Source organism: Gordionus sp. m RMFG-2023, chromosome 2 (genome assembly GCF_954871325.1).
Source record: "Gordionus sp. m RMFG-2023 chromosome 2, tfGorSpeb1-WG-v2, whole genome shotgun sequence".
Classification (NCBI taxonomy): Eukaryota; Metazoa; Nematomorpha; class Gordioida; order Chordodea; family Parachordodidae; genus Gordionus; species Gordionus sp. m RMFG-2023.
Window position 1 is genome coordinate 29,632,937 of NC_088776.1, and position 23,773 is coordinate 29,656,709.

The following is a 23,773-nucleotide window of genomic DNA, read 5'->3' on the forward strand; positions in this document are numbered from 1 at the left end:
TGTAATCTATCTGTTTTCCTAGTACCACTTTCATATGTTATTAAATGACTGTCTTTTTCCCTATAGTAGGTGTTGGTTAAGGCAAGGTCGAAGGCTTGCGCAAATTTCAGTACGTGCTCTCCTTCATCATTTCTTTCTCCGTATCCAAAACCACCCTGATGCCTTTTGTAGCTATCTCTTGCTTTCCCCACATGCGCATTAAAGTCACCACCAATTATGACTAGGTCATCCTTAGAGGTTTCCATTACAGCTTCATCAAGGATAGCTCTAAAGTCATCTTTCTCTTCTTCCTTGCAACCCGTTTGAGGAGCATATACTGATAGGATGTGTAGTATTGATTGACCAATGCAGAGTTTTATCTTCATTAGTCTATCAGAGATCCTGTTGACTTCTACTACTGAAGAGGTTAGGTCTTGGCTGAGGATGATGCCGACACCGTTCCTATTGCTAACAAGTCCATTATAGTACAATTTATACCCATCTCCAATCATCAAAGTTTTCTGTCCTTTCCATTTCGTCTCTTGGTATACACGCTATATCAACTTTTCTCTTGTTCAACATTGATGCCAATTCTCTCGTCTTACCTTTAAGCGTCCCAATATTCAAACTTGCCAGTCTTGTCTTCTTTGCTTTGACCTTTACTTTATTTTTCACAGGATGGAGGTCTACACCCTGCGCGTCGCATGGAGGGAACGCCCTAGCTTTCATATTCATATTTTCATTTGTGTCCTTCATTTGTTTATTGGACAGGTATCCTTAGCACCCGGCTGTCCAGGCCTGTCGGTGACCGGGGTGTCATCTCTTAGCTCCGAAATTCATCATACCATATGTCTTTACACATCAATCATCGAAGAAAAACTTGAAAGTTTTTATGGTTCTTACCAGGATTGAACCCGCGTCCTTGTTCATACTCGTGTTTCCACTAAGATCCATTAATATGATTTTATAGTTAAACGTTAAAAAAATTGCGAGAAAAGCAAAATATAATATAAAATTTTTATGAATAATCACAATATTGATAGTAGCTCAAGCCTAAACTTGTTCTTTTTAAACGGAGGTTCTCGGGTTCGATACTGGTAGAAAATTAACATTACACTATACAGTCTCCTTATACGTTGAGAGGATACGAAAACGATCATGTTTTGATAATGGAGATTAGTATATTAGTTAAACATAAAATTATAAATAATATTACTACAGAGTTGAAGTAAAAGAAAATCGCAAAGGAAATGAAATAACAGGCAAAAGAACCAAAAATTAAATAAAATGAAAAAAATCATGCTAAAAAATATTAAAAAGAGAAGGGTTGAAAATCGAAAAAATGTTTCAAAAAAAAGTAATAATAAATAAATTCACAAATCAATTGATTTAGATTTAAAAATAACTTATCTAGGTAAAAAATTTAATTAAATTTAAAGGAATCGAAAATATATTCAAAATGCAAGTTAATATCTTACTTTTGCGTCATTTTTTCTGCATTTCTAAAATTTAATTCAATTTGCTGATTTTAAATGATTTTCTTAATTTTACATACTTATCTGAAATTTTTTAAAAATTTTGCATCATTCTCTGAATTTTGCATTTTCATAGATTTGCATACTTTTTTATATCATTTTTGTAATTTTGCATGCTTTTGTTTAATTTAGCGTAGTTTAAACATATTGCGTACTTTTTGTGTTATTTTCGTAGGACTCATACAGTGTCGAGACTGGTGGCCCAGGAAAAATAATAATTTGGCAGCCTCTTAAAAAAACATAATTTACTTAAGCTTTTTTAATAATTTTTCGCAGAGAACTAAAAACATTTTATACTCTATTAAATTTTAATCATAAATGAGTAAACTCACTTTATAAATTAATAAGTTCTAAATTAAAATATTGCAATTTTATCTATCCTCTTCAGCTTCACCTTTAATATGTAAAAAATGATATTATGCCAGTATAATTTAACGATGAGTGGATATCACTTTCCATTGAAATTAGAGAGAGAATGTCGGCCTTGTGCCATATAGGATCGTAGGTAAGTTTTAATTAATTTGGGCGAGAAACTGCGTTCTGCGGATGCCATGGTAGTTGGAATGGTCAAAGTAATTCTTAATACAATGGATATATTTGGTAAATTCATTTAACCTTTTAGTGTTAATGTATGGTAAAATTTTCATTGGTGTTTTTATTGGATGCTTAATATATTTACTAAAATATTTAATTAACTTAGTAGATCCTCCAAATTAATATAGCTTTCCAAAGCATCCTAATCTGTAAATAAAATATTTAATTGATAAAATTTATTCTCCTTCAGGCGAATTTATCAATTCTGGTTATTAAAGGAATTCAAAATAATGTTTAAAGAGCTTTAACTTCTAGAATCGTTCCTCCAACGAATTTCTCGCTTGATTTCATGCATTAAAAAATTCAATCTTATTTTCCTTTTGAGAGTCATGCATAGACGTGTCCTCCTTCATAATAAAATTGTTTTAGAGTTACCTGTCTACAAATTAATTTTATTGAAGAAAAGTACTGCTTTTCTAAACCATTTCCGATTCCCGCGCAAGATCTTTCGCTGAAAATTCTGAAAGCCGTTTTCCTTAAAGCAATCTAAAATATCTTGCATACTTTCTATAAGTCTAATGGCTCCTTCCAATTCAACATTGTCACTTTGCATGACCTTACTTTAAATTCACTTAGGTTAATATATCAAACTGACAAGAGTTACCAAAATGGAAACTGTTTTAATACTTTAGCCAATGAAATTGTTTCTATGCAGCATTTGGGATCATTATATTTTTTGGATAGTCTATTAGTGAATCTTATATATCACCAACCTAATTTTTAATGGCGTTTACAATCTCCACTTTACACTGTTTTAGGCAGGGGTTCGAACCGAACAACTGCCTGGAGAAGAAAACCCGGGTTTTTGGGGAAAAAATTTGAACCCGAACCGAACCTGAACCCCGTTTATAAAATTTTCAAAACCCCGAACTAGGGAATTTAATTTGAACCCGGTTGAAACCGGGTTCAGTGTATTGTTTAAATTAATATAAGTATTTGTATAATGTAAATACAAATATTAATAATTTACTTGACAATTTAAAATATTTGTAAATTTCTAATTAAGTGAAGTGTTAATAAATTTTAAACAACTTGATTCATTTATTCCATTTTTAAATTTATTATCATAGATTCCTAAATTGTTAATAAATTTTAAGCAATTAAATTCATTTAAGCCATTTATTTTTAATTTTTAACTTATTCTCAAAGATTATTAATTAGAGGAAAATGAAAGTGAACAAGTCAAAGTAAAAATTATTATATTGGATATTGTTAATTTAAAGAAATACGTCAAAATAAAATTTTTTAAATCTATACATCACTATACTTTGTATTTTTAACTATATTTTGCCTATAAATAAAATTAAAAAAATTATGTCTAGTTTTTTTAATTATGATTTAAATATAGAATATTTTTTTTTATCAATTCAAAAATTCTTAAACCCGAGTTAAACCCCGAAACAAACCCGGTTTCAAAAATATTTCCCTGAACCGAACCCGAACAGAACCCACCTATTTTTTTAACCTTAAACCGAACCCGAACCAAATCCCTGGTTTTAGGTATCGAGTATAATATAAAATTTGCCATAGATGAGTCAAAATCAAAACAAAAAGAGAATATATATTCATTGAATAAGCCAGAAAATAATTTTGCGACTATTTATGATCGTGCCATATTATCGCAGATTTAAGTTGTGGCAATCACAAGGCATAAAAAACGCCCTCCTATTCATTTGTAATATTAGAGCTTGAACCTCTTTATAACATCCTCTCCTATTTAATCCATTATCGTAATTACGACAATTTATTAGATAATGATAAAAATGCCTCTACCAAGACGGGAATCGATATTTAGAAAGCCAACGAATTCCTCATTTATTCAATAGAGTTAATGTTAAGTTCTATCGTATATAGGTTATTTGTTCCTGATGGCTTATGTCTGATGTGCATCTAATATTAATAAAAAATATAATTATTTATTAGTCAACAATTTTTTCTACGATTTTATAAGTTATCGATTTCTATTACGAGTGAAAAATATCTGACAACCCTGCTTGTATGTAGTCAAACAATGCTTATTTTTTAAGAGGCTAAATAATTTTGTTAAATTACAAAATTCGGCGGCCCTTCAAATTGTATAATTTCAACGGCCCGAGGCGGCTGCCCTTTTCGCACCCCTATCTGTACGGCCCTGGACTCAGATTATGTTAGCACCTAAAAAATCATAAATAATGTAAGATAAATCAAAAATAAACACTTAAAATTAAATAAGAAAATTTCTGAGTGATTTAGTGTAACTTGTGCGAAAGTAATGCTGGATGAATATTATATCCAAAGATTTGAGGTATTTTATACGTTTACTTCTAAAAATAACTTTCTCTAAGTGATCTTTGTATAATTGAATATGTTTTGATAGAATATGTGCCATTCATTTTAGAAGGTGGACCAGCAAGTTTTTGTTATTAATGTATCTATGGAATATAGATTATTTTTATTATTATAATGTTTATACGATAATTAGAAGGAATCATTTAAAATAATCATAGATTTTAATTTAGTGACTATCATTTAATAATCATATTTTTAGAAGAATTAAATAAATGTTAAAATATTTGTATTCAAAAATATCTTAAATATTTTGATCCTCATTTAAATTTCTATTTTATTATTTTATTCAGATATATGTTTAGAGATAACGGTATACGAGTAATTCTAAATATATCCTTAAATTATTTTAAAGAATAGAATTTAAGAAAAATAAAATTATTCAAAGGAAAATAAAATGTATAAGGATATAGTATTTTATAACTTTATAAAATAAAATTTAACCGATTTAATAATTAATCCATATATTAAAAATCTCTACATTAAATATCCATCTTGTAAACATTTTTGTATTAAGGAGTCCTATAACACCCAGTAGTTACGCCATGAATTCAGGCGCGTACGCAGGAATTTGGTATGAGGGGGGGGGGTAATAAATTTTTTTAAGAAATATTATTGTTATTTAAAAATATCAAACATAAATTTATTAGGACTAATAACTATTTAATATACAATTTTAAATTATATGAATTATAAAAAAATTATATATATAAACCGGCACATAAAAAACTATAAAATAAATGTGAATAAAAAAATATAAAATGAATATAACCACCATATGAATCATGATCCAAAATAGAAATTTGAATTTTTTGCGCCTTTAAAATTTATATTATAAAGTAAAAAATTTTAATGTTGGAAATATAAATATTAATACACAAAAAGTTTCTTAGGAATAATTGTATTTTGTATTATATTTACAATGTAAAATTCAATCTTCGTTGGTATTGAGCTAATTTTTCAATTACTCATCCTTGCTTGGCGTCAAATGCTTATAAATATTTAAAAGATCCAAACCATTCAATCCACTTTCAGAAGTTGTACTTCTTAGGTATGTTTTCAGAGAACTGCAGGCCCGGTTACAGGGCCGGACCGTATTTTAATTTTTTAAATACACCGGAGCAGGGCCCAAAATTTTTTTAAAAAAAAACACCGGGCCGGGCCTGATTTTTTAAAAAAATAATTATCCGGGCCCGGCTATATATTTTAAAACCAAATATTTGAAATTAGCTATAAAAATCAAAAATAAATATAATTTATTTAAAAATATCCGGGCCCTGAAAAATTTAATTTAAAAAAAGTCAGGCCAAGCCTGAATATTTCTTTAAAAAAAACCCGGGCCGGGCCGAAAAAAAATTTTGAAAAAAATCCAGGCCGTGCCTTGCAAATTGTATCTCTACAGGGCTCTGTTATTCTTCTTAAAAAAGAGAATGTTCTTTTTTAAGTGTATTCTTGATATCCATAGTAGATATTGAATTGTATAAAACGATAGAATAAGTATAAAAAAAAATAATATTTAAATTATTCAAAATTTCTTTATTTTTTATAAAAATTATCCCAAAAATGCATAATGATTCAAATTCATAACAAAAAAAAGAATGAATCAAAATCCATAAAAATTGTATTTTAAAAAAAATATATTATTATAATAATTATTATTTTTTTTACATTAAATAATAATAATTTTTTTTCTCCAATCAGATGTCTACAATCCATCTGATTGACATTTGAGGCTTATATATATATATATATTCTATACATATTAGAACAGTTCTCTCATTAGGTTAATAATGGGAAGAGTTGCTAATATATATATATATATAACCATTTTAATACAGTGGGAATATAATCTAAAATGTGTTTGAAATTATACAAAGCATCCATAGCATTTTTTGGGACTATATCTCTTTTAAACATAGTTATTTAGTTAATATGGCATCAAACAAATATTTTTTTTTTTTCTATCAACATCTGAAAAAGATTGGGAAGGCTTTTGTGGAAGTAATATCTGCAGATTGGTAAGTGCTGCACGATGAATTAAAAACCATTCATTTATTTGGATTATAGTTTTATAATACTTTTCTACTGATCTTATACTAATGTTTTGACGATGAGTTTGCCTTGCTGCAAATCGAGTGAGACAAATATTAAACACGTATAGCTCTCCTTTTGACTCAACAATAACATATAAAATTGAAATTCTTCATCAACATTAGCCCTAATTTCCTTGAGTTCTAATAAAATGCTCTCCGCTATTCTCATCTTCTTAATCAAGTCAATGCGATGTTTTTGAAAAGTATTACATAAAATAGTTGTATAATTAAATAATACATTCTAATGAGAAAAAAAAATTGAAATAAGTATTGAATCCAATAAATTTCTTGCTTCTGAGGAAATATTTCTTTCAGGCCATTGTGATATTTCAGTAATAGCATTAATAATCGGTTCTTCTAACTCCATAAAAGCTGTTACTGCTTGATGGCGGAGACTCCATCTCGTTGGACAAGCTTGCACTTTCTTTCTCTCTGTTGGACAAGGAGTTTCAGAAAAATTATTGTTTGACTAGAAATATGAAAATGGTAGATAAATATTACGCCACTAGAAATTTGAAAATAATAGGTAAATATTACGCCAATAAAAACTTGAAATCGAAATTAATTGATAAAATAACTTAATAGATGAATTTGATAAATAAATGTAATTAAATATATATTTAATATGAGATAGGAATAAATATTAACAAATATATATATAATATAAACATTAATATTTTTTTAAAATATATCCGGCATCTGCATTTTTTGGCTTTGGGGGGAATTTGTCCCCCCCCCCCCCCCGCTGCATACGCATGCATGAATTTGATACTAGTCGTTAATATACAATTAAAAGTGTTCGCACCATTGTAGAAGATAATAAAACATAGTTGATTGAATCTATATAAAAAAGATAATAGTTTAAATAATGAAGGTATGAAGTTTGAAACAAAATAACAAATTTTATGTTTTCCTTTATTCTCCTTCATTAATTATAAAATAATAAATTATAAAGTAAAAATATACTAAATTAACATTATAAAAGGATTATAGTAAAAACTTAAAAAAATTAAAGTTAAAAAATAAAAAAGAATTTCCAAAAATTAATATTCACAAAATCTCAAATATATCTTTTCTTTAATCCTCATTTACATGTCTATAATATTAAATATTAAATCTATAATATATATAAAAGCCTTGTATATAATTATATTAATTTCCTTATTTTTTTTTAATTTTTATTATTTATGTACTCAATAAAAAATTTAATTTTGCCAGATGTGGGTTTTGTATATTGTTATCATGGAAACAGATTTGGGATTTAGATTTATTAAGAATGAGTCTTTTAAAATTGGCTTCAAGAAATTGAAAACCAATTATTTTAGGAAGAGCATCACAGATTGTTCCATCATTCAAGATGCCAAATAATTATATCCTAATCAAATTTAGATTTAAGATAATGGATGTGATAATCAATACCAAGGTAAAATAAACGAGGACGTTTTCCCCCTGCTGGATCCTTTTGTCAGAATCTATGACATGTGGGCTGAATAAAGAAGTTTTATTTTACCGTATGTTTTTAGGAATTTTGAATAAACATTTGGATAAAAACAATTTATGAAATGTTCACAAAATTTGCTATTGAAAGCATTTTTAAAGTCTACTTTGATAATAGCCATATTAGGAGGAGGATTTTGGAATACAAATGGCATGTGAAGCTATGCCTTCTCTCTTAACATCAAATCCTAAATAAGTATACTTAATAAGTTAAGACCCTGGTTTTGACCCATGGTAACTATTTTAGCTAATAATCTTCTAAATAGCCCATTGCAATGTGGTGGATACCCGCACAGTGTTTATGAGATAATCAGGTTTGCCCCCCTGATTATTCGAATCTTTTATGGCAGGTCTTTTTTTAAAAGACTATTTAGGAAGGTTTTAAAAGCATTTAAATGATTCTTTGAGAAGAATGTAGATTTTATACGAAGTGAGAGAGCAAAAACCATTACGTCTGGATGTGGAAAATTTCTTAAAAGAATTGATAACTATTATAACTTACAAATCATATTTTTTTCCCCATATTTTTCATAATATATTTGGCCTTTTCTCTAAAAATTTATAGAAATCTTGGATGAATACGGATAATCTATTCCTCTCATTTGACTATTATTCTGATTCATCCATCGTCAAATGAAGGTAAAATTTATTATTTACGGAGAAAATTCTGATTACCCGTCATTCTTGACGGGCTATCAGCTAGTATTAAATAATATCTTAATAATTCTTCTAATTTGAATAAGACACATTTCTTTTAAAAGTATTCATCTGAATATTACAACAGTTAAATTAATTATTATTCAAGTTTTTTTTAAATTTAATCTTTGACTGTTTTCTGAATATATCCAGGCGCATAACATGCGGGGGCTAAAAAATGCAGAATAAATTATGAGGAAATATGAAAGGTTTTCTTGATAACAAAATATTCTATTACAAATAGGTTATATTTTATTTTAAATTTTAGCCAAAGAAAAAATTTAGATTATCTTCCATGTATATTAATATTTTTACCGACGAAAATTTTATATTTTCTACTCTTTTAAAATCTTAATGGGGATTCGAGCATTATTATAAAATAATGTTATAAAATAACCGCTTTTATTTTACTTTTGAATTTTGACTCAAATCAATGAACGATTTGTAATTTATCAAATTACTCTATCCAATTTACAAATACTATTAGCTAGAAATTAATCCGCCCCACCCTTATCCTATATAAAATTCCTTGTGACGCATAAATATTTTAATTTGATTGTAAAAAATTTTAAATAATTTTCTATTGCAACTCGAAATTATATTTTATTTAAAGTTTAGTACACAAAAAGGGTAATGAACATGAGTTGAATAACAACGTTGAAGTCGATAAGGAAATAAAGCATCTGCCAATGAATGTAAACAAAAACTCAATCATTAATCCTTACACAGATGATAAATTAAATGAAGATTTTTCAAGGTACGATAAAATATTTAAAGACTCATCCTATAAAAAACATGATAATAATTTGATCAGATTTTTTAACTATATAATTGAGCCCATCAAAAAGATCAATAAAAGATATACAATGGCGTTTTTAACTAGTATTGGATTTATGATATCTTTCGGTATACGCTGCAATTTTGGAGTAGCTATCGTCCAAATGGTTAACAATTCTACTAATCCTAAAGATCGTAAAGAAATAAAAGTTTGTTTTTAAAATTCCCTTAATTATATATTTTATTTAGTTCCTCCTTCGTCTTAATTTTAAATAGACCTGCTGGCCGGCAGGCAAGTAGGTATTCAGGAAGGAAGGAAGTAAGGAAGGAAGGAAGGAAGGAAGGAAGGAAGGAAGGAAGGAAGGAAGGAAGGAAGGAAGGAAGGAAGGAAGGAAGGAAGGAAGGAGAAATAAATACACCCAGCTCGCTCGAATTGACCCGTGATGATTTTAAAAAGTGAAAATGAATTTCATGGTCTATCGTAGGAATATAATATACTTCCTTCCCCTTTAAAATATTTAACTTATGGTAATATTTTAGATCCATAACATTTTTAGGCACAGCATTTTGGCTAGTATATATATATATATAAATCGCTGGATTGTAATGAGTAATGTTGTTAAAAGTCTCGATTAGAGCCGATTTTTAAAAACGGCTAACTCAATATTTTACGCAGAATAATATTACGCAAGCCTGAAGATTTTGCTCATAGAAGACACAAAGGTCAAGACATATATTATCAAAATCTCGAGGCTTAGGCAATATTTATTTTGGCTAAAATATTAAGTTAGCCGTTTTAATCGGCTCAAATCGAGCGTTTAACAACACTGGTAATGAGAGAATAAATATCGCTTTTTTTTCGTCCGTAAAATTATTTGCAGGAAAATGTGCTTCAAGTATTAGAAAATAATTAGTAAAATTTTCCCCGAATTGTAAATGTCATCGTTGATAAATATTTTTTAGAAGTTTCACAATTTATCACATATTTTTTTATATATAATTTCGCGAAAGAATCTCCATTATTTTAAATTGGAATAACATTGACATTCTCTTAAGAAATATATTCTTGCGCTATTTTCTTCAATCAATTTTCTCAGGTTCTTCTTATCGTCGCCATTGTTATATTTGGCTTTTTTTTAACATTATTTAACATTAATTTTTTTTCATAATTTTATTTTCACAAATACCAAATTTTTACAAAGGAAAAAATACTAATTTTTTTTCCTTTTTCTAAAAAAATTTATAAATAATTTACTAAAATAGATAATAATCTTTAAAAAAAAATAAAAATCGATATTCATATCAAGAATTCTAAGTGGGAGTTTTCCTATAAATTTTATTAAGATTAGGTTCAATTATTACAGACCTTTGGGAATATTACATTTTTTATAAATTTGGGTTTTAACTTCTATTTTTTTTAAAAATTAATTATTTTTTTCTGAAAATTAATTTCATTTCTTGTTCTTGTAAACGTTCCTTTTTTATCAGGACAGGTAAGAAATTTATCAATTATTATGCTCTTCTTTTAATAAATTCATCAATTTAACTATATGTCCTACATAGGGCTTTTGTAAATTCTAGACTTTGCCTAACTGCCCTAGGTTTTTAGTAAGTTTTTAAAACTTATTTTATTTATATGGGTTTTTTTTAATTTTAAAAACTTTATTTTGCCATAAGCGTATTCCTATATGTATAGAGTACCTGCTCTAAGAATTTAGCTGCAAAATTTAGATTTATACTTTACCTTGTTTTATAATATTTTTTATAAAAATTAAAAAATAGACAAAATTTACAGCAAAATTTATGAAATTCACAGGGTAAATACTCTATATATTTAATAAATACGATTCCTGCAAAATCAGATCTTTCAATAAGCTATAAATGATTTAGGTTCCAAAAATTAGCTTGTGACCTGATCCTACAACATATACATTTTTATATCACTTTTAACTATACTTTATATAATTTTTTTTTAGTAAAACCTAAATTATTATTTTTGGAACTACCCTATAATTTAGCTGCAGTATTATGCATGATATAAAATTTCCATGAAGTTCTTATTAATTAGAATTATGTCGTATTGGGATACGGAATCATGTGGGATTAGGAATTTCAACGTGGGGATTCAAGCTCCCACGTTTTATTTGGAATCTTTTTTTTAAAATTATTTTTTAAAAAATATTCCGAATCCCCATGTTAAATTATATTTTTTTTCTCCCTTTTTTTGCCGTGTGGCTGGCACCATAAAATTTATTTAGAGATATTTTATTTGTTATAATAAATTAAATGATATAGAATATGAAAAAGGATATAAATAAAATGCCAAAATAAGGGATTTAAAAAGAATGTTTAAAAAATAAATAGTATAAAATAATGAATGAAAAGGGATAAAGTTAAGAAGACATTTTTGTTTTTGTAAATTTATATAAAATCATAAATATTTTCACAATATATATTTTTAAAAATCCGAATTAAAAAAAATTATTTATTGCAACAATTATTAAATGCAATATGACATTTCGTTGAACATTTAAGGTTGTTCTTGAAACACGCACCTTTTATTCTACTGTGAAGCTCCTGAATATTTTTAACAGTTGAAATAAAAAATAAATATGTTTTATGTACATGAATTAATTTGGGGAGTATATGTGGTCACTATAAAAATAGTTTAAATTACCTATGATTGATATATTTTGTTGGGAACTTCAAAATCATTTAATTTCATATTTTACAAACTAGAGGCAATAAATGGTGTTGAAATTCTTTCAGCACACGTCCGGCTAGAAGTTGAAAGTTTAATATATGAACATGAATTGAAGATGCCAATTTATTAAATATAATCAAAATCTAAAATAACATAAATAAACTAAAACGTAAAAAATAAAATCAAAGTCAAACTAAAAATTATATAAAAAAGATTTTCCTTTCTTTTTCTTCTTAATATTACATTTTTTTTCTCTATATTTATACTACTAAAATTTACTTATCATTGAATTTATATAATTTTCCTTTAATTTTCTTAAATTTTAACTTCGATTAACTTTACATAAACATTTTTTTTTACACAATTTATATTCAAATTTCTTTAAATTTATAATTAATTCAATACACGTAATCGACAGTTCCTTGTCACAATAAAATATAAATTATTAAAATCATTGATAAAGATATTGTCTTGAGAATCAATAATTAGATGTGAATGAATTATTACGCTCAAATAAAAGAATTAATTGAAAATAAAGTATAAAAAAAAATAACAAAAATTATGAAGGTGCACAATTCTTTGTTTATTTATAGTTCGGGACTTAATGCGGAGCTTAGATCGGTGCTTATTTGTATTTCACATAATGAGAATTTAAGGGCCATACTACGATATAAATATAATTGAACTTATAGCCCATAAATTTCAATCGAGAAATGTTAGGAAATTTGGCAAAAACTTGAAGGAGGAATGATCTAAACAACGATTAATGTCAGTAACAAGTCATGAGATGGCAAGGAAATTTAAGAAAAGTTTTAGATGGAGAAATAGAAAGTAAAGAGATATTCAACAACACAAATCTTGATTATTTTAATATTGAGATATAATTAAATGACGTCTTTTCCAAAGTTTTGAGATCGTAATGTTTCTTGGGTAGAAGATATCTTCTTTTCTTTACGAGGAATTTATTGTTTGAAGTCACCTATTTCTATTTTATTTTTCCGATTAGTTTTTCTAACATGTCCACTCCTTAGGAATTATTATTGTGCCCACAGTCTGGAACTGAAATCTCTCTTGTCTTCATACTTTTAATACGATTAAAAAGTTTCCGCTCGCCTTTTAATTCATCTTTTCTTCTTTGCAACTACTTGACTTCTAAGTACCTTTTGATTACTACATTTACATTGTTATTTCCAACTATAAGTTTTTGAAGTGGTGACAGTTTTGGGGAAAAATAGGGAGAAAAACTGTTTTTTATTGTTAGTTAACTATGACTTAAGGTCTTTAACTATTTTCTTGGATTACAACGACGTCATCTGCTTTGAATATTATTCTTTTTTTCAAAACATAACGTCTCATTTGATCCTACATATAATAACATCGGTCGTTCCCAGTGCTTCTCTTTTGTTTTTATTTTTATGATTTTAATTATGAGCGGCAATAGTGTTTAGCCTTGTTTTACTCCTTTCTTTACCCTGGAGGAAGGGGATATTCTTCATCATTGATTTCGAAGTATCCCAGTATGTATTAGTGGTTTTCTAGATCTGAAGGATTTTGGGGTCTATCCCATATTCTGACAACGAAGCTGCATGGTTATTATCAAAAGCTATGCTAAAATCTACAAATGTGAAGTAGGAGAGTGTCTTTGTACATGTGTTTCTGCATGATTATTTTTCTGAGCCAATTTTGGCTCCAGTATATTTTTTTGTTTGGCACTAATATATGTATTTTTGGAGAAAAGATGAGGTGTAGATGATATGTTTGTGGTTTTTTTTTGAGATAACCATAAAAATTATTTTATGACACAAGATGTGAAGGCAATAGATCAGTAACCCTTAAATTTCTGTAGTTTTTGGTTTTTTTTGGGAAGTTTCATAGGTAGGATTTGTTCCATTCCACTCCAGTAGTTCCGCTCTCCCATATTTTATTGAAAGGGGCAAATAGGTAGCGAGATATTGTCGTAGGTGCAATCTTTTGGATATTCTGCTGTGATATTATCCAGCCCAGGAGCTTTGTTTTTTCTTAGCTTTTTTACGCTTGTTATTTTTTTGATGGAGAAATCAATAGCAAGTGGGGTGAGGTTGGTAATTAGATTTGTTGGTAAAGTTGCTTTCCGTGGTTGTTAGACTATCATATAACAATCAAGCCATAATGCCATTTGTTAATCCTGGTTAACAATTACTCTTTCATTTTCTAAAACTTAGAGAACAGTTTCTTAAATCTGCGTCATAGATCTGTTCTCTCATATCTTTATCAATATCAAAGACTTTTTCTCTATATTAATCTGTTTATCACTTGGTAGAGCTCTGTTTTTCCGGAACCTAAAAAAAAACTTCGTGAAACAGGATGTGTGGTGTTCGCTGCTTATCTATTCACTGGAATTTTCACGCTCTATTTCAACAATTTGCGGTAAACCGATTAGTTTATTTTATTTTTTTATGAGTATAATTCGAAATTCAATTGATATGAACCTATTCTCAATTATTGATAGTAATCATTAAGGCTTACATTAAAGATGGTAGACTTAAAATCAGCCATCACCCACCCTTAAAGTAATTAAATTATTTTTGCTGTTCTCGGGTATAGGCTTTTGTTTTGCCCAATTCTTTTTGTATTAGCCTTAAACAACAGTTCTCGGACTGTTTTGGGTACAAGTACGTGCGGCTTGCCCACAAACGTGAGAAGGGCTCCTGATTCCCCCCCCCCCATAATTAACTAACCAGTTTGATGGATTTTCTAGATTCTGTTATATCCGCAACCAGAGGGTGAAAAACGCTTTTATCACGTATCACATATTTATGATTATGCTTTGTTTTTAAATTCTACCACTCAACAACAAGCATTATTGTTGATAAAAAAAATATTATAACTTTTTACATCAAACTAAAACTAGTAATAAATTGAACAAAAACTAGGACAACTAAGTAATTTCAAAACTTAATTTCTTTCATACTTATATTCATTATATTTTAAAAAAATATTTGTAATTATTAATGTTATTACAATATAATATTTTTACTGTTTGTTTATTGATTTAATTAAACAATTGTAACAAGACCTAACCTTGTATTGTTTAAAAAGCCCGACTTGGTCCCATTTTAAAAACGGCCCGATTAAGATTTTAACCAAAATAAGACTATGTATGGCCTGGAGATTTTACTCATAGATGACAGAGAGGTTTGGACGACTATTCACCAATTCTCGAGGCTTAATCGAGCTGTTTTTAAAAATCGACACAAATAGAGCTTTTTAACAATACTATACCTCTTTAATAATTTTTTATAGTGAATATTTATTTATATACCTAAAATACTTTATGCACTCATATTCTGTAGTCTTCATACCCCTTGATCAACTTCTGTCTTAAAGCACAATCAAGGACTGTTTAGAAGAACTTTTTAACATCAAATTGTCCCTCTTGTCATGACCAATTTTTTCCTTCCAAAATTAGGGGAATCGGAATCCTATCCCCAATTTTATTATCACTGGCAGCTTTCATTTGATCACGCCACTCTTCTTATTAGTTAATAAACCAATTAACATTTTTACTAGACCTAAATCTTCAGAAGGAATTTACCAGATGGGACAATAATATATTACCCAATACTCCTAGTCCAACAAACATCCTCCAAAAGGTTTGGAACTTTTCACTAATTGCATGTTCCGTCAATTTTCACCTTTCGAACCCTCTATCAGAGGAACTTAAATTTTCTTTTTATCAATAATAGATTTGAATGGCTCGATGCTACCCCATGTCAAAACTTATATATATGTCTCTATCCTGAATAACTCAGAACATCATTAGGGTTAGGTCTTAATTGCAATATCGTCACACCACACTCACTGACCTTTTGCGCTCCGGTTGACAGTAAAGGGAATAACTTCTTACACTGTAAATTTTCTAACGACAGAAACCCCCGCCTTTGGACAATAACAACCTAATCAACAAGACGCTATATCAGTCAATATTTATTCCATCTTAGAGCTAGCCGGACAAAATATTTTCATCAATAAAAAACCAAACCATGTCACTCTTATACGCCTTGGTCGAAAGGCAATCGATGCGTTTGTAAAATCGAACACGCAATACGCATCCATTGCAGCCACCGAATCATACAAACGTAGCTATTCCTAACCAAAAAACATATTTATTTTTTACCCTTTGTTCCATCACATTAGGGTACTTCGGTGAATAAGTGATTCTATTTTAAAAACTTTAGATAAAAGGCTAATCACTATAGATTCTAAAGAAGCTCATTTTATCTTTATCCACAACTCTATGCCCGACAATATATTTTTAACCCCCCCCCCCCTTCTCCCCCCCCCCAACCCACTTCTATATTATTTAATTTAACATATATATTTAAAAATTATATTTTAAATTAAATTTATTTATATTGACACTAAAAATATTTAACATTTTGTGCTCTATATATATATACATTTTAAATTTACATTTTTACATATTAAAAATAATAAGTTTTTTAAAAGGTTATATAAAAAAAGAATTTCGACAAGTTCGTCCTACGAAAAGGTCATTTAATTTAAAAAGAAAAAAATATAAAGTTTATTCAAAATTTATATATTAACAATAAGTTTTCATATATTTTTTAAACTTTTTGACAATTTGAAATTGAAAATATAATAAATTGAAAAAAAGGCTATTATTAAACTATGTGAACATTTGAAATTGAATAAAAATTGATTAAAGATTATAAAAATTTGGGGTTTGACTAAAGAATGCTTAGGTGAATTAGAAATGCCAAGGTAAACATCAAATTCTTAGGCAAAAATTTTATTCATAATTTGTAATAAATGACTCAATTAAGTAATACTAAGCATAATTTATATTAAATGCATATTTTTTTTAACATTAAAAATCACTTTTAAATGTATAAGAACATAAAACTCTAAAATAAAATAGCTTCCTAGGTTTCTTTCTTTTCTGAAAAAACACGAGGGGCTGAAGGATTCGGTTTATTATGGTTCACAACTCTTAGAACTAAACAGTTAATAATTTAATTATATTTATATCACAATATCTATACTGCATTAGGTTGCCGAATTTGACTGGACTCCCGAAATAATTGGTCTTATAGATAGTTCTTTCTTTTGGGGTTATTTAATTACTCAGATACCAGGGGGAATGTTAGTACAATATTTTCCAGCGAACAGGTAATATCAAATATCATAATATTCGTTTGATGTCACTAACATATATTGTGTATAATCAATATAGTTTTTATTTATCTAGAATATTAAATTAAGGATGTTAACTTAAAACCATATACACTTCATATATCAAATTATTTCTAAATAATAGAGGAGACCATAGCAAATCGATGCCAAGGGCACGTAGATAAATTTTAATTTATATTAAAAATAGTGTTTTTAAACGGCTCTATTTGAACCTATTTTTAAAAACCTCAAAATTTTATCCAGAAAAATATCACGCAACCCTGAAGATTTTGTTCATAGATGACCTAAAGGTTTGGATATATATTAGCGAAATCTTGAGGCTTTTTAGAAGAAAATCTGAGTTTAAGTTTATTAATTAAAATGCTAGATTTTTATCATTACAAATTACATGTAGTTTTTGTAGACATCATCAGGTAAGTTCTTTTTTAACAAGGTAGCCTTGAGTCAACTACGTTGCCTATTTGCTTAGGAAAATTTAAAGTTGCACCTGTTTTTCTGTTATTCAAAATAGAAATTTAACCTATATTGTCACTGGACATTTTATTTTTTTACCATTATTTTAATTAAATATATTCTTTTATATTTAATATAAAACATTTTTTACAAACATTCGCAACAAATCTCTCGTGGCAAAATCTGCCCTCTTTTACTTATAATTAAATCTAATAAATATTTTGTCTCCTAATCTGTTATTATCCTAATTGTTTAGAAAACGATTTTAGTATAGAGGAGACTGGAGCTAGTAAAACTGATTTTGCAAAATCGGCTATAGCTCCTATGTTTTATTAGATATTATAAAATATTATAAATAGCTACCTAAACTATACTCTATAAAGGTGCCGCCTTATAAAAAATTTAAGAATATATTTATATTTGTGAAATTTTATTTTCTGTAAAGTTGATATCTTGTCAAACAAGCCTCAATAGGGAAGTTAGACAAACCACTAGAAGAGATCTCCTAAACCATTAGTTTTTAGTATCTAATGAATTGAAATGCATTTTTGTTTATTAATAATGATACGTATATTTTTTTTTTGTTCAAAATGTCATAATACTTATAAATTGAAGTTAATTATTTATAAATATTGAAACATAATTTTAATTAATTTGGTAAACATTTTGAACATATAAATAATTTATCAAAGTTTAAAAACTTAACATGTGCTCATCCTCAGCACACTTTACAATGGTACTACTCTGCGCCATTATGATATTTTATATAATCCAGCTAACAACAAGGACAAATATCTATGTGAATAATTTTTTTTCCTATTTTTTTCCTGCAAATATTTCGCTTACTTGATATCTCTTGTAATATCTCACAAAGTTTGGTCTAAGAATACCTAAAATAAACATGGCAAATAAAATATTAGATTATAATAATTATAACTTAAATACTAATACAATAATATAATTCATCATATGTTAAAATATAAAAACATAAAATTTATAAATTACATTTATTAATAATATATAAATAATATTTTAATCTCTTTACCATTACCATTTAGATTTTTATTTACATAATCTCTATTATTAAATATTGTTAAAATTGATTTTATTGTTTAAAAATTACATACAATTAATACAATAATAATATACTTATCATAATTTTAATTCATAATGTTAAAATATAAAAACATCAAATTTATAAATTACATTTAAATTAAGATATAAATAATATTTTAATCTCTTTACCATTACCATTACCATTTAGATTTTTATTTACATAATCTCTATTATTAAATATTGCTAAAATTTAATTGTATTGCTTAAAAATTACATAAAATTATTGCGATTATATCTTAAAAATAAGATAGATAATGTAGATAAATTCACCAGTAAGTTGGCTATGATCCATGTTGATTTACAATCTTGATATACCTTAATAGCCTTACATTATAATATTAATTCATCAAATTTTAGTATAATTCTAGATAATTATTAATAATAATAGATATTAATTTTATTGGATTTGTATTTTTGCACCATATCCAATAATATAATTATAATTAAAAAATTCAATTTAAATTAGTTTAGCAAGCCTTGCTAGCTCTAAATTTACTAATCATGATTGAAATAATATCTAGACATAATAATAGTCATAAAACTTTCTCAAATTATAAAAGAGTGTTAAAACTTTGCTATAAAATTTAATTTACATATTAATGATTATATACTTTAATATAATACAAATCCAACTAATATTACAGATAATTTTTTAATTCTGTTATGTAAAAATCTTTTACATTTTTTAAAATTTTATTTCTTAAATAATGTAAACTAATAAAGGCTATATTAGGATAAAATTTTAACCTTCTGATGTAATTAATTTTAAAATGAGATTCAGTGGTTTGCCAAGCCCTGGTTTTTACCTAACCTCAGTCTTCCCTACGTTTTGGAAAATAATATTTATACAATATTCTACCTTTTTTACAAATCTTTAAAATTTTATTCAACTTTTTATCATATATAATATATGAGAATCTGCAATTTTCATTTTTAGAATTTTTCTTAGAGAGTTATCCGCAAAAAGGAACTTTTATTTTCATGGCGAAAAGTTTAGTTACATAGGCGTTGTTTTATTATGAATATTTTTTAATTACTTATATTTTAATTTACATTTTATGATATATTTACTTTCTATGTTTATGTCAATGTACGAAATAACAGGGGTAGCAAATTTTTTAAATAAAAAGTAAAAGTAGCCTATGTGGCCTGCCACTGCCACTATGCAAAAATAAGTGGACAAGGTAAACTTTAACATTTTATTAATTTTAAATATCAAGAATATCTTTAAAATTATATTATTATAATCATAGTAAATATAAAATGTATACTCTCATGGCAAACCTTTATGCAAAGTCTCTGAATGATTAAAATTAAAAAGGAATGCTGAATAACGTTTTAAACCAAATGATTATAACGCTATATAAGATGGTGAATAAGTTAATATGCCTAAGCATTGTAACTTACAAAAAACAAAAATTTAATTTAATAAAACTTTAAAAAGGGGAGGCAGGAGGCTAATACTAAAAGACTGAAAAAAAAATACATGTTTAAAAAGAAAATCAAAAAACAACTCAAAAATTTTAATATAAGAACAGGTAAAAATTAAGATATATCTGGCTAAAAATTATAATTGTGGAAAAATGCAAAATTAGATGAAATTTAGAAAAATCAAGTCTCAACAAATAAAAAAAGCAAGGGAAAAATATTAATACTTTTTAAAAAAAATCATAAAATAATTCAAAGTGGAGAACATATACTAAAGTAGAGACCTGCAGAGATACCGATTGCATGACGGATTTAAAAGAAAAAATTTCGTCCCTCCATAGCTAAGAATTTTTAAAAAAACTTCGATTCGGATTTTTTTTAAAAATAATTTTCGGCCTAGGTTCATAAATATTTTCGACGGCCTTAATTTAAAAAAAAATTAAAATATACTTATTCGGCCTTGTACGGATCGTTTTTAGCGAATATGAAATCCATATATAATAAAATGGAAATAGGAAATATGCAGAGTTGTTAATCGCTACTTTTAAAGGTAGCGCTCTACCGCTATCACTATTTGTCAAAAAAAAGTAACGCGCTATTAGCTACTATTTTTTAAAAGTAGTTTTAGCTACTTTTTATAAAAAAAATTTAGAAACAAATTTGTTTTATTTTTTGCTTATAATGTTATTGTATAGTAAATATATAAAAATCAACATTTATAAATATTAAAATTAGTTTTGATTATAAAAAAATTTATGTAGTAAAAATAAATATTTATGGTAATTTGTTGCATTTTATAAGTTTTTACCTTGTGTTATGTGTCCAACTATCTGCCGTGGTACATATATATGATATCTCTGATAACTCTACTATTAGAGCATCTTTCATCACTTTAAAGTTATCTGCTATTTTATTCATTAGTGTCTGGCGACATAAAATTGTTGTACCAGGGGATAGAGTTTTAAACATCATGGTAAATGATGGATAATCAACCAAGGACATTGGCTGAATTGTATCAATTATAAAATCAACAATAACTTTATCAACCAATTTCTGAGAAATATTGGAATTTGTATTATTAATTAATTTGGTTTGAATTAAATTGGTCTTTTTGGATGTAGAGTCGCCTATACCAAAATTATTTAGATGTTTCTCCATTTCCTTAAAACTATTGCATGAACAGTCTTATAAAATAAATACTATTAGAATGCAAAAATGACAATTTACCTTTAGATGTTTCTTGAGGTTATAACTGGATTGATTAGGGGAAATATTTTTTTTTACATTCAAATAAATTTGAAGCCAGTTTTGGTTTTTATATTTATTTAAAAAAATTTTTCAAATCTAGGTAATGGGAAATTTGTATTATAGCTATTAAGAACATTTTCTTCCCTGGTATTCCAATTCATTAATATCATTGTCTGAATCACTTTCAATAATTTGAATATCTATAGGCGATGAAATTTTAAATTATTAACTGATTTAGGTTTATAATACAAACGAAAATATAAATTACAAATTGAGAATATATTTCAATTTCAAAAATAAATAATAAATCATAAAAATTATAATTAATTATGATATTATATTTAAATTTTCATGTTTATACTTACCTTCATTATATTTTTTGAAAGTAGCGAAGTAGCGCACTACTTAGCTACTTTCAAAAAAAGTAGCGCGCTAAAAAATTAAATAATTACAAGAAAAGTAGCCGCTATTAGCTATAGCTACCGAAAAAGATGCGCGCTCTACTTTAACAACTCTGGAAATATGATAAGATCATGAATGTGATATATTGTTCTAAGATAACAATATAATTTATATATAATAATGACGATTTAAAATATTAGTCCGGTCCGGGCATTTTTTGAAAAAATTTAGGCTCGACCCAAGTATATTATAGAAAATATTTCGGCCTACCCCAGGTTTATTAAAAAATAATAATTTACCGGGGTTAGGATAGGGCCGGGCCTGTAGGTATCTGTATAAATGTAAAGGAGAAAAGTCAATTTAATATTTAAAAAAATTAATAAAATACTCCAAAACCTGGGGGAAAAGTCATATAACATAAATTACCTTATTTCTATATTAGTTAGCAGTTGTGTATTAGCTAGCCAATGTACCAATGGCTCCTACACACCTTCTAGACCTTTAAAGCAAAATACCCGCTTGGAAAATATACGGCATAAAGCAGTAATATATATAATATTTAATTTCCCTTATTATTTATTTGTTTTTCAGGGATCCAAACCGAACCTGAACCGAACCGTTAAACCGCTAAAAACCTGTATTTTTTATCGAACCTAAACCGAACTAAACCACTAAAATAATTTCTAGCCGAACCTGAACCGAACCGCTAAAATGCCTCTGAACCGGTTAGAGCCTCATGATTTTATGCCTATAAAATAATATGTAAATTATTACTAGTATATTGTAAAAATTTTAATTATATTTGAATTGTTTTAAAGATTATATTTGATTGGTAATTTTTATAAACTTTAGTATATTGCTATTTTACAGCATTTTTTAAATATTAAGCTTATAAATTATAATGCCTAGTGAAAATTAAATCCAATATATAAATTATTTATATATAGTATTATAAATGACACATCAAAATGTAATATCACTGATTGTTTAAATATGAAAGGCCATCATAAATCTTGAGCGTCACAAAAAAAAATCACCTTCTAGAATTTGATAAAATTAACAAAATATCACAACAAAAGCCTAATAAAATAAAAAAGTTTAAGATGTCATCAAGCCAACAGACGATAGAAGAAGCATTAAAAAAAAACAATATCAGTAAAACTAAATAAAAAAATAATAATCGATGATTGTACTGAGTTGGTCACTTTTAATGGCAGACCATTCAAATTAATCGATGATAGCGGTTTTAAAAAAATTCTTGATACTATATTAGACGACGTAGGTAAAATTAAAATTAATTCTAAAATTATTCAATCTAATGTTGCAGAATAAGCCTTAAGTATTTGGCAAAATATAATCAAAGAAATAAATATTAGTTAATTTTTCTAAAGAACCTAGGTTAAATAAAACTATGAATATTTTAAACTATTAGAGAAATCAGAGTAATCGATGCCCAGAATTATGTATATTGTTTGATATCATACTGGCAGTGCCAGCTACCCAAGTTAGTGTGGAAAGATGTTTTCAACAATTTAATTTATACTATCTCTTTATAGATGTAATATGAGTGAAAACGAATCTTGAAAATATATTAATTGTGCGGCCTAATAAAAAATTTTAAGTAAATAAAGTTAAATATTTGTTCATATTAAAATTAATCATTGATATTTATTTGTATGATTTATAATTTAAATATTATTTTATATTCTGCAATTAATTAAAATGAAGGT

General features: G+C 26.9%; 1 protein-coding gene across 1 annotated transcript in view; it reads left to right on the forward strand.

Moving 5' to 3' along the window:
* The window catches only part of LOC135924241 (vesicular glutamate transporter 1-like), a 59,774-nt gene that overhangs the window by 17,451 nt on the left and 18,550 nt on the right, over positions 1-23,773 (forward strand). Inside the window, exons 2-4 of the mRNA XM_065459293.1 lie at positions 9,333-9,476; positions 9,534-9,705; positions 17,254-17,372. Coding sequence (XP_065315365.1) covers positions 9,333-9,476; positions 9,534-9,705; positions 17,254-17,372 — 435 coding nt within the window. The remainder of the gene's footprint in view (positions 1-9,332; positions 9,477-9,533; positions 9,706-17,253; positions 17,373-23,773) is intronic.